We start from the raw sequence: 12,280 nt of genomic DNA on the forward strand, positions 1-12,280 counted from the left end.
CAAGTGATATGAGAAATGATTTTTCATATATGGAACTGATCAAGTAATCTATTTTGCATTGAAGTGAGGAGTGGTCATACATTCGGATTAATTTATATAAAACTGAGGAAAATAATGGAGCAATTAAACCACTGGGTGCGTACTGTATGCCAAAGCAAGAAGGTGATGCAGGCAAATTGCAGGGATATTCATGAATCATTGGGACTTCGTTCTTGGTTTTGATATTACTGTAACTTGAGTACAGGAGGAGACTTCCATCTGCGCTGTAACATTTTATTTGAAGAAGTTAACTATCACAATGTATAACCTTGGGGTGTCTTACCATCAACTGCTTGCATATCAAAATTATCTTTATATTCCTGTTATTCATTTTAATCACTTTCTTTGAGAAGAAAACTGAAACTAGCCCACTTTCTTTGGGTGTCTACATCAAAACTGAGATGTAGATGTGATGGTGAGGATGTGACCATACATTCATTATCAGTTTCCTGTTTGATCAAAACAAGTTTTGCAAAAATAAAAGATAAGCATCTGGTGAAGATGTTTGCACTCACTTCTTTAGATGCTGTCGTGCTGCTGGAAGTCCAGACATGTCTTCATTAAGTACATATTTCTTAGTTCCTATGCAGTAATTCTCAATGTATTCTGGCCAATGAAGCTGGCGAACATCAAAATTGAATCCCTGCAAACATACAATAAAAGTTGACCTTACTGCCCCAATTCAAAATTCCCTTTATTCACCGACTGCAGAAAGACGCAGGCTGGCAATTTCTTTCACGAACAGCTTTGTTTAAATTTTTGGATTGCACTTCCGTTTTATTTTGTTTGAACTTTTGCAAGCTGCGAGCACAAAAACTACAGAGTAGGATTACCATTTGCATAGAAATATTTGCTTAAAACAAGGACAAACTACAATTCATTCTATGAATTCTGTAAACTGCTGTAAACTGGCTACATTCTTATGACTTCTTACCCATAGTTTGCAGCAGTACTCAATCACAATATCTGATAGCTAGCATTACCAGTTTTCCAATGCATTACAACCTCCTGGAATCCAGAGAGTTCTGGAGTATTTCAACCAATGCTTCCATGAACTCCTCCTGCCACTTCCTGGTGACATGTCTTCCTTTATTCCCATTAGTTTGTCAAATACTTTGTCCCTTATTACAAGGTATTTCCTACCATGAACACCTTGCTTGTTATCTTTGGCATTTTTATCGTGTCTTCCACCATGAAGACCAATGCAAACTATTGGTTTTAATGATGTGCTATTTCCCTACTCCCTGTTACCAATTTCCCCAGTTTCTTCCTTTAAGGGTTCCACACTTACTTTAGCTATTCTCTTCTTGTATATCTGTAAACGCTCTTGCTGTTTGTTTTTATATTTCTTGTCAAAATTAGTTTCATAATCCGTTTTCTCCCTCTCTATTAGCTTTTCAGTCACCTGCTGCTGGTTCCTATAAATTTCCAATCTTCTGGCCTACTAGTTTTTGCTGCTTTGTATGACTAAATTTTTGAGTGGATATACTCATTAACTGTCTTTCACCACTGCGGGTGGTTCATTCTTCTTATCAAGTCCTTTTTGACTGGAATAAATGTTACTGAGAATTCTGATATGTCTACCTAAATGTCTGCTACTTATCTTTCCTTCAGCCCATCTTCCAGTCCTATCATTCTATCCAAAGGAAAACAGGGAGTGCTCCTGCTATTGTGGTCAGCAATCATCCTCAATTAATAACTCAATTATAAATCACCTGATCATTTATCTCAGTTGCTGTTGTGTCACCCCTTCCTGTTTACAAACTGGCAGCTGCACTTCCCAAGAGTAAAGGAATTTCAAAAGTAATTCATTGATTACAAAGCATTATTGGATTTCGTGAGGATTTGATAATATGTTTGAGTTCTTATTTCTAATGAACTTAATTATGATTCCTGTCTTCATGTGACTGTTTGCAAAGTCCTGCTTTTTGCTGCACACTTCTAACTGTAAAATATTAGTTTTAACGCCATTTTATTTATTCTCCTCCCCATATGCAAATATTGTATGTAGATAACTCTATTTAACCAGACTTCTCAGGTGTAACACTGAGACTTTTATACCTCAATCTGTTGGTTTTAGTAGTCAATGTGCTTAAGAACTAGTTTGATGTCTTTCCATGTGTTTATGGTAAGAGAGAAGTAAAAGTTGAATATCCAGACAGCTTAACCAAAAAAAGCATTTACATAAACTGTCTCCTATTTAATGTTAAATTAAAATGGTGAACTGATATTTAATAGATGTTTCTAACTGTATGATCATGTGACTACTCAGTTATAAAAGAAAAAGTTACTGGATTCCCTGATAAATATATTTCAGAGCAGTGACATTTGCAGTTCACGGATAAGCCACTAGATGGAGGTTCTTGTAAGAATTTAATTTTACATTCGCATTACATTCCCTTACAATGTGGAAACAGACCCTTTGGCCAAACAAGTCCACACCAACTCTCCAAAGAGTAACTCGCCCAGACCCATTTCCCTCTGACTAATGCACCTAACACTATGGGCAATTTAGCATGGCCAATTCACCTGGCCTGCACATCTTTGGACTGTGGGAGGAAACCGGAGCATCTGGAGGAAACCCACAGACACGGGGACAATGTGCAAACTCCGCACAAACAGTCACCCGAGACAGGAATCAAACCTGGGTCCCTGGTGCTGTTATACAGCAGTGCTAACCACTGAGCCACCGTGCTGCCCTTTCATTGATGAATCAATCCAAGGCAGTTTGTTTCAGTGTGTCCAATTTTTCTCTGTCTCATATTTAAAAAGTCACACTTCACTATTTTAACTTTTTTCTACAGGCCTGCAAAACCTACTTGCAAGTTTTTCTATGTCAAAACATGTTATATAAATAGAAGTAGTTATCTGGACAGCCCTGTCCCTTCCCAGTCCAATGCTGTGTTCTTGGGCAACTCCCAGCTGTATCCTATAGCAACACCATAGTTGTTCCCATTGTTCATGGGACATTAGTTGAGGTAGTTTTCACCTTTACATCTCCAGGTGTGAAACTATTCAAAAAATATTAAAACTAATGTATGCCACCTTTTTAATAGTACTTTGATGAATTTTGAAACAAGTTATTTAATCAATGAGTTATTGCTAATTTTTAAGGATGCAATAGATATATATTTGTTCAAATGATGGATAGTTGTGTATGTAGTTGATTGTTGGAAATAACTTTTTGCAGATTGTAACTTATGACATGTTCGATGGGTAGCCAGTTATTCTACTATTGAAGATGATACAATTAAGATCTCTCCAAATATTATTTTAGGAGATGATGAAGTTTAATTACAGCATTGTTGTCTCTAATATTTTCTTCATCAAAGGAAAACATCATCTCAGACAGATCTTCAGAAATAGTGGGTTCCATATATTAAGGTATCCTTACATCACTGTACATCAACATTTTCTTGCTTGACATCATCGCTATTATTTACAGCAGCTGCCTCAAAGCCGATTTATTTTAGCAGGCCTTGCCAAAATATTCTGAATGAATCAATTTTTGAAAGTTTAATACTTTGATCTAATTCAGATTTATAAAATCAGCCAATGGAAATAGAAATTTTTTTTGCAGAAGTTAGTGGAATGTGTAATGAAATATCTTCCAGCATTCAAAATGTTAATGGCTTTTCATTCTACGAACAAATGTTGTACTGATTTCCCTGCAAAGATGGCTCACTCAGCTGTTCCACCTTCCATTGCCTGTCATGTGCCTGAGAAATCCATTTTATCCAATGACAGCAGCAAATGAATAATTTACAACATACTGCTGTTGCTAAGGATGGCACTCCATACAGCTTCACAGAACTGTGGATTCTAAACGCCTCCCTGCAAATACTCCACACTGCAAGTATGTATATATTAATCTCCAAGACAATGGATGAATTTGATACACTTGGTATTGAACCAAAAAAAGCACAATAAATGTATTCATTTCAATACTCCATTTGAATGTTTTAAAATCCCCACAATGGCTTATTTTTATTTAATAATTATTAATAATTACAATTATAAAACTAACCTTGGCATCTTAATTTGATGCTTTATTGCTGGCATACATTACTGCTGTTATTTGAAGTACTCAGCATTGTATCCGAGGTGCAGTGAGTTAGATATTATTATTTAGAGTGGTTACTTTCCTGGGATATTTTTGGGTTCTGATACGAGCATTTCCTGTCAGCATGACGGAGTAGAACACAATATATGTGAGTGGGCCTGGTATGCCACTGCAGGCCACACAATATAACTAGTGACCTTGTGCTTTTATTTGTATAGTTACAGTGCTGAAGGTCTGGTTGTGTGTAAATGCATACTTTGCTATGAAAGTACATAACTAAGGTAACATGAATTTTGATTTTTCATGCAGTAGCTAACATCAGCTGGGGAGAACCACCGATAGTTGCTAACACCATGCAGGTACAGTCTGTAGAATGCCATTGAGCCTTACCCACCGCCATCTCTTGGATGTATGAAGGCAACAGTTCCAAAAGCATCAGACTTATACATAAATTTCAGCTTCCAAGTGTTGGGACGAAATAACGTCCAAGCGTGTTCTTTTAAGGAGAGACCACACTTACCCAATTATTTGATATAATTGGAGGTACATTTATTTAGCTGCAGAAACTTAGCTGTTACAGCGAAGCACGAAAGATTGAATGGTTCGCTGGAGAAAATGTACAAGTTCTGAAAATCTATCGATAAGCTCCGTTAGTTATACTATTTTCTAATCTCAATTTACGTAATTACTCATTGCGTGATCTTTCACAGACAAAGGCCTTCTTTAAAATGGTCTATCTTGCAAACAAAGGTTCTATGTATTCTGGAAACATTTTAGTAGATTTCACAAAGGCTTTACGTATATTAGAAACATTCAATATCTTGCATACAAGGAATTACTATATGTTTGCAACATTTCCTCGCCTTTAAATCTTATCGCATAGTTTACCAGGCAGAATTGACCTTGTAGATAGTCTCATTTGAAAACTACCATTGTTATCTATTATGGCAAAGAGCCAAGAATTATAAATCACTTTGGTCATCAATTTTAAACTATAGGTTCACAGCGCCCCTCGATGTCCTATGGAGTAACTACATCTCTGTCCTCTCATGGGCTTCTATAATATCCTAACACAAGGTAACATTAACCAAGTTGCCTACACTACTCATGAGGTCCTGTTAAAGTGAGTATGGAAGTTATGTCTTCAAGACAGATCAATTTACAGTAGTGGTCACCTTCCTACTTAGTCAGCTATTTGAGGGTTCGTATGGATGGCTGCTCACCCTCCTGCATGGTGGTTACTATTTGTGCTTACCCTCTTATCCTCGAGGCTGAGTTGACTCAGCAGCATGTTCATGTTCTCTGAGCTCCAGTCCCAGGACTTGCTGCTGAAGTACTCCAGCAGCATCATGGATTTATGAAGTCTGTTGAAAATCTTCATCATTCTGCAATTGCATGTACAGTTATGTAGAGCTTCTGTTCAGTTACTCAATCCTTACATTGTAATCATTAGTTGCTTTGATGGAAATTAAAGTTCATGCGTTGTAATGAAGTTACATAATATTTTCTGTAAGGCAGGATTACATGAAAATTATTATTTTTGACTGATACTTAACTAACAGTTGAGATGTTGGGATGGAGGACTTTGTAGGGTTGAAAAAGCTGTATCTGCCTTTGTTGTTTCCAGTGCTTAGGGTGAAACCAGGTGGCCCATCTAGCTTTATTCCTTTGTTCAGACTTTGTACCATCTTAATACAATTGACTGCTTACTATATATTTCAGAGGGCAGTGAAGAGTCAACCACATTACTAATTATCTGGAGTCAGATGACAGGTTCCCTTCTCTAAAGGACATCAGCGAATCAGATGGCTTTTTACAACAATAAATGGTTACATGGTTACAATGTCACCATTAATCTAGCTTTTAATTCCTCTTTTTTTTGAAAAGGTTAATTTCAAATTTAGCATTGTGGGACTCAAACTCGCCTCTCCAAAATATTAGCATGTGGCTGTGGATTACTAGTCGAGTGGCATTATCATTGCATCCCTGGTAAACTGTAAAATCTGACTTGGGTAAAATGTAGGTATTTTCTTTAGGAAGGAGGTTCTACACTCTTTCTTTTGTGCATACATGCATGAGAGAAAGGACAGAGATAGCTTTTACTTCATGATTATAAAACTCAATAAAATACATTAAGCTATCAGTTATTTAACTGAGTTGTTTTCCAAAGAATGTTGAGCACATGGCTTTTAACTATAAGACCTATTTATAATGTTATCTTAACAGAGTATTTAAGTATTCTACTTATTAGTCAAAGCAGAAAGACAGCAAAGGAGATCCACCAGTGTGAATATCCAAATATACACACACTTCAATTGATATGGTCCTGTAAAATTAGATTTCTGTTTAATGGAGAACAGGGAAAGTTGTGAAACAATGACATTTCATTTTTGCCTTCCTCTGTAACACTAAATATCATTTTAAGCAATTTGCAAAATTTTTGTAATGAAAGATTCTTTTTAATTCAGGCAAAGGTTTCAAGGGTTTACTTACCGTGGTTTCTGCCCTGTTAGCCTCAGATAAAGATCATAAACCAAAGCAGGAGCTTTGTGACTGACAGCAATCCAATACTGATTAATCAAGTAGTTTGATGTAATATTTGCGTTGGGCCTTCTAAAGGCCTGATCCAGAGGGTTCCTCTTAAATGTGGAAATGACATGGTACTCTAGGAAAAGCAGGAAGAGAATCAATTAATTTTAGTATGATGGGCTATACATAATTTGTTCAGGAGGTTGAAGGCTTGCTTTCTACTCAGAACAAAGCAGGGTGGAAAATCAGGTCACGGGGATTTGTGTTTTTCCAGAGAACATGGTTTTGCACAAAAATATTGTGCAATATTTCACATAAACATACTCAAATGTATAACTAGTACAGCATATGGCATAAACTGAGACAAACTAAAGATAGATTCTGTAGATAATTTCATAACTTCATAATGTTTGAGATAAAAAGAATTAAATACACTAAACCTACTCACTATCATAACTCCTTTGACACATCATGATCTCTGAGATGGATAACTCTGTTTGGCTAAGTCTTTAAAAATCAAATATTTAAAGCAAATCGTTGGAAAACTATCCTTTAACCAAATGTTATTTAAAATAGTTCCAATTCTTAAAAAAAAACTTTGATCATTATGTCTTCTTACAAATAAAATGTTAACCATGCCCATTAGGAAGACTGACCAACTTTCCATCATTTAATTGAAATAAGTAGCAGATTATTTTGATTACAAAGAAATCTCTCCATCCATTTTAATTTATGTATTGTGTTCAGGTAAGTACAATCCTTAAAGCTTCCTAATTAAGAAAAAAATTGTACAGTCCATGGTTACATTTATCTTCTGCCCAATGGAATGGTTAGAAATGTTCACGACAGGTTAAACAAATTTAATAGTTAGATGATTCAGCTCCATCCTCAATTGGCTTCTAGTTGATCCCAGCTTAACTGCAGTGGACAGAGGCTGACACAACTTCAGAAATTGCTCCATTAGTTGCTTTTAATTCACTTTGTAGAGGTTAGGTGCTTTTAAGTTCCCGAAGAAGAACCACTTTACAGAAATATACTTTCTTTTGGAAACAAGCCTTCCCTTCAATGGCAACCCCAGTCACCACAGCTCTAATACAACAGACTTGCTTCTAAAGCCAGCTTCTCCATCTCCTTCAGGTAACATCCCCCTGAAGCATGGATAGTCTATCCCAAAAATATTAAAGCCATAAAAATCAGTCAAGGTCAGTACAGCATCTTGTGGCAAGTGAAAGTTCTGTCTTGCCCATGGTGCACTGATGTTAGAGTTCCTAATGCTTAAACAATTGAGAACTTCATGAAATGGAGGGAGCCTCTCCCAAGTGCTGCTTCCAACATCCAAGGATCAGCAATTTAATTTGCCATCACAGAGACCCTCACCACGATCAGGTCAAGTTACAACTGTGTGCTTTGCTGGTGGGAGGGGATTCCAGAGTTAGGAATCAAAGGGAATTCAGCATTGGATACAGTTGCAGGGGTTTCTGAAAAGGTGTGGAATTCCTCAGTATCCCTCATTGATTGGCTATGTCCTCCAGTCCACGGGTGGCCTGCTCACATGTCTAACAGCTACATGAACAAATATACTCCGGGGGACCCAACAAAATTCAAAATCATTGATTTAGGTTACATGATCAGGCATCAGCTGGTGTGCTATTGTGTGAACTGGATATATCCACGAATGCCTCTAACCAGAGTTGGCAAGTCTCATTGGGATTCTCCAAAGCAGAAAATCCAAGCTATTTAAATGATCATATTGAAAACTGATTAATCCAGAGTCAACAAGGAATTCTATAAGTCAACAATAGTGACTCAAGTGGTGACTCAAAATCTTTGCAATCTCTATATAATACCAAATCTTTCATTTTTGTGATACATTTGGATTTACTGCTGATGTCCATAACACTTTGAGCATGAGTTCCACTCACCCTGTCCTTCTGATAATTGAAACTGATCTTCCTTTGACAGCTTAATGGTCAGGTGAGTAGAACCAAACAAAAGGAAGATTCACAGTTAGTTTAAAGTAACACTTTTTTTTGGAATGAGCCTTCCAAAAGGAATGCAGGTTATGTACCAATTATCAGATATTTTCTAACATTTGGATCTTGTACCTTAAATTCTCATTCCCATGTTTGGGCCCACCAGTACGTTATACATCCTTGATTAAGTGAGTAAAGTGTTCTGAGGATTCTGCCAGATCTGAATTGAATCATCTGCACGGAAGTATAGAATAACTGGGTGAATTGCCTTATGAATTTCCTTCCCTTTGCTATTCTAGTGGCTCAGGTGAGGTCAGCAAATCAATAAATAATGCACCCTAGTGTGGGTTTGATTAATCACATAGTAGATTTACCAGTAAATTTGAAGTTCATGAAATAAAATGGGCATTGGCACCAAGACTTATATTGCCTGAGTAACAGAAAACAATGTCATGTGAATTATTGTTTTCTTGTATTGGAGGAAGATGTATAGTGTGGTTCTCCAAGGGGTGGATTCTAAGACCACTGATTACCTTGATATTCATTCATGACTTAGGCTTAAGCAAATGACATAAAACTTGGAAGTATTCTGAACTTTAAGGAGGATGTGACAGACTTTAACATGACCTAGTTGTTTCAGAAAAAGGTTATAGAAGTATACATTACAAAAGTAAGGAAGCTATAATTACTCTTCATGGAGCACTGTTTTGCCCTCAACTGGAGTACTATGTTCAATTCAGGGTACCCCACTTCAGGAAGGTTGAGAATGTGAGTGCAGGGAAAGGTTTACAAGACTGGTTTCAGATGAGGAACTTAAGTAATGTGAATAGGTTGGTGAAGCTGGGTTATTTATCTTCTGGAACAGAATATTGGGAGGGAATTTAGGAGGTGTTCAAAATCATGAGTTTGAACAGAGCAAATAGAGTGAAACTATATCCATTGGCAGAAATGATTTGGAGATGCCGGTGTTGGACTGGTGTGTACAAAGTTAAAAATCACACAACACCAGGTTATAGTCCAACAGGTTTAATTGGAAGCACACTAGCTTTTGGAGCGATGCTCCTTCTTCAGGTGATAGTGACTATCACCTGATGAAGGAGTGGTGCTCCGAAAGCTAGTGTGCTTCCAGTTAAACCTGTTGGACTATAACATGGTGTTGTGTGATTTTTAATATTGGCAGAAAGGTTGAAACAGCAGGATGCCAAATTAAGATGATTAACAAAGTGGCACAGGGAAAAATACTTTTCAATTAGTCACATCATTCCTGAATCAAGATCAAAAGCTCATCAGAAGACACAAATGAGCCAAGGCACTTGAAACTATATGATCTGAGAAAATTTCTTTGCTGATACTATTAAGAGATTTCCAGTTGATTTGGTGTCGAGGTTCAAAACTTGGAAAAGCAGAGGAATTTGGAGAGTGAACTCCAAAAAACAGGATTTAAAGATTGAAAATACAACTGGTAAATGATGATGAGCATGAAATGGGATTGCAGGTCAGAGTTGCAAGGATGGTGAAGACTATGCCAAAAAAGGAACAGCATGGACTGGTTTTAACTAACAATTAAAAGCGGTTGACAAAAAATGCTGGAGGAGCGTGTAAAGTAGATACTCAAAGTAGCACTACTAATCTGTGTGGTAGTTGCCTAGCTTTTTCTAACCCATGATCACCATCAATGTGCAGGACAATGATCAAATAGAAGAATTTCAGAAGTTAGGAATAAACTTAACAACTGTCATTATGTAGGCTGACATGTCTCTTAGGTAATGTGCAAGATTCCCCCAAAATGTTCTTCTACATTATTACAACTAATACATTCCCAACAGATCTGCAACTAATTTCTTATCCTTCAGTGCATCTGTGCTACTTAAAGAAAAGTAGGAAAATATAAAGAGCCAAATGATCCAAAAATATAGCATCGCCCAAAACATTTTAAAAATGCCATGCAGGAGACCTAATTTTCTGAACAGACGTTATAGGTAATGTTTTGTCATAGTTAAACAAGGTGCTAATAGCTAAAAATTAGGAAATTAAAGTAAATAATTCTGCTGGATTGACCATAATTGATAAAATGCAGTACATTTTTGCATATATGGGGGCATAAGTAGAAAATGGCAATCAACGCAAATAGATTCTTTCTGTCCATGAAACTAATTAAACTAAAGTTTGGGGGAAGATTTGTAGCTCGGGTGCCCGTTGTGGTTCTGTTCACCAAGCTGGGAGTTTTTGTTGCAAACGTTTCATCCCCTTTCTAGGTGACATCCTCAGTTCTTGGGAGCCTCCTGTGAAGCGCTTCTGTGATGTTTCCTCTGGCATTTATAGTGGCTTGTCTCTGCCGCTTCCGGCTGTCAGTTGCTGTCCGCTGCAGTGGCCGGTATATTGGGTCCAGGTCAATGTGTTAGTTTGTAGAATCTGTGGATGAATGCCATGCCTCTAGGAATTCCCTGGCTGTTATTCACCAAAAACAGATACCCACGCAATTTCATCAACAGATGCCTAAGGGAAAGACAATAGAACGAGGACATGCTGCAACCCAAATGACTAGCCACACTACTATACATCAGGAGCATTTCTGAACTGACAGCCAGACTACTGCGACCACTAGGACTCATAACAGCACACAAACCAACAGTCACCCTCAGACAACAACTCACCAGGACAAAGGACCCGATACCCAGCGTGAGCAAAACCAACAGAGTGTACAAAATCCCATGCAAGGACTTCACAAAACATTACGTAGGACAAACCGGAAGACAGCTAACAACCCGCATCCATGAACACCAATTAGCCACAAAATGACATGACCAGCTATCCTTAGTAGCCACACACACAAATGACAAACAACATGAATTCGACTGGGACAACACTACTATTATAGGGCAAGCCAAACTGAGAACAGCCAGGGAATTCCTAGAGGCATGGCACTCATCCACAGATTCTATCAACAAACACATCGACCTGGACCCAATATACAGGCCACTGCAGCAGACAGCAACTGACAACCGGAAGCGGCAGAGACAAGCCACTATAAATGCCGGAGGAATCAGCACAGAAGTGCTTCATAGGAGGCTCCCAAGCACTGAGGATGTCACCTAGAAAGGGGACGAAACGTTTGCAACAAGAACTCCCAGCTCGGCGAACAGAGCCACAACAATTAAACTAATTTGTAAGAGAGTGGCTCCGAGATTAGCACTGTGTATGCAATAACACCTTTTGATACATTTAACACATTGAGCCAACACAGCAAAGTGAATAATAATTACTTGATTATGTTATGAATGTGACTTGCAACAGTGTGTATGCATGCTTAACAGTTTATTCAGCTAACACACTATTTCTGGTTCTTTGAAAATGGGTGACAAGACAGAAAAGACATATTTCAGCAGTATTTTCTAAAGCTATATTATTACCAGAAACAGCTAGGCTGAAAAGGGAGGTGTTAACAGGCTGTTCTAGGCATCTGTGCCTAGGACGCTTCTGTTTCTTATACACACAAAATAATTTGTATTGGAAGTTCCAATTCAAAGGAGTTAAACTGAAAAATTGCACTCGGCTGTGGAGGAATATATATTCTGTGAATAGAACATGGACTAGTAAATGGGAATAAAATTCAATGTTAGCACATTTAGTATACTCCTCGCTGGAAACAGGAAATATTCTATCCTCCAATGGGCTA

At 37.6% G+C, this 12,280-nt stretch overlaps 1 protein-coding gene across 1 annotated transcript in view; it reads right to left on the reverse strand.

Moving 5' to 3' along the window:
* si:dkey-97m3.1 (fatty acyl-CoA reductase 1) overlaps positions 1–12,280 on the reverse strand; it is a 198,510-nt gene that overhangs the window by 2,014 nt on the left and 184,216 nt on the right. Inside the window, exons 9-11 of the mRNA XM_060839365.1 lie at positions 6,596–6,767; positions 5,358–5,487; positions 555–682 (exon numbers count right to left, since the gene is read on the reverse strand). Coding sequence (XP_060695348.1) covers positions 555–682; positions 5,358–5,487; positions 6,596–6,767 — 430 coding nt within the window. The remainder of the gene's footprint in view (positions 1–554; positions 683–5,357; positions 5,488–6,595; positions 6,768–12,280) is intronic.

The sequence above is a fragment of the Hemiscyllium ocellatum genome, chromosome 19, assembly GCF_020745735.1.
Source record: "Hemiscyllium ocellatum isolate sHemOce1 chromosome 19, sHemOce1.pat.X.cur, whole genome shotgun sequence".
Classification (NCBI taxonomy): domain Eukaryota; kingdom Metazoa; phylum Chordata; class Chondrichthyes; order Orectolobiformes; family Hemiscylliidae; genus Hemiscyllium; species Hemiscyllium ocellatum.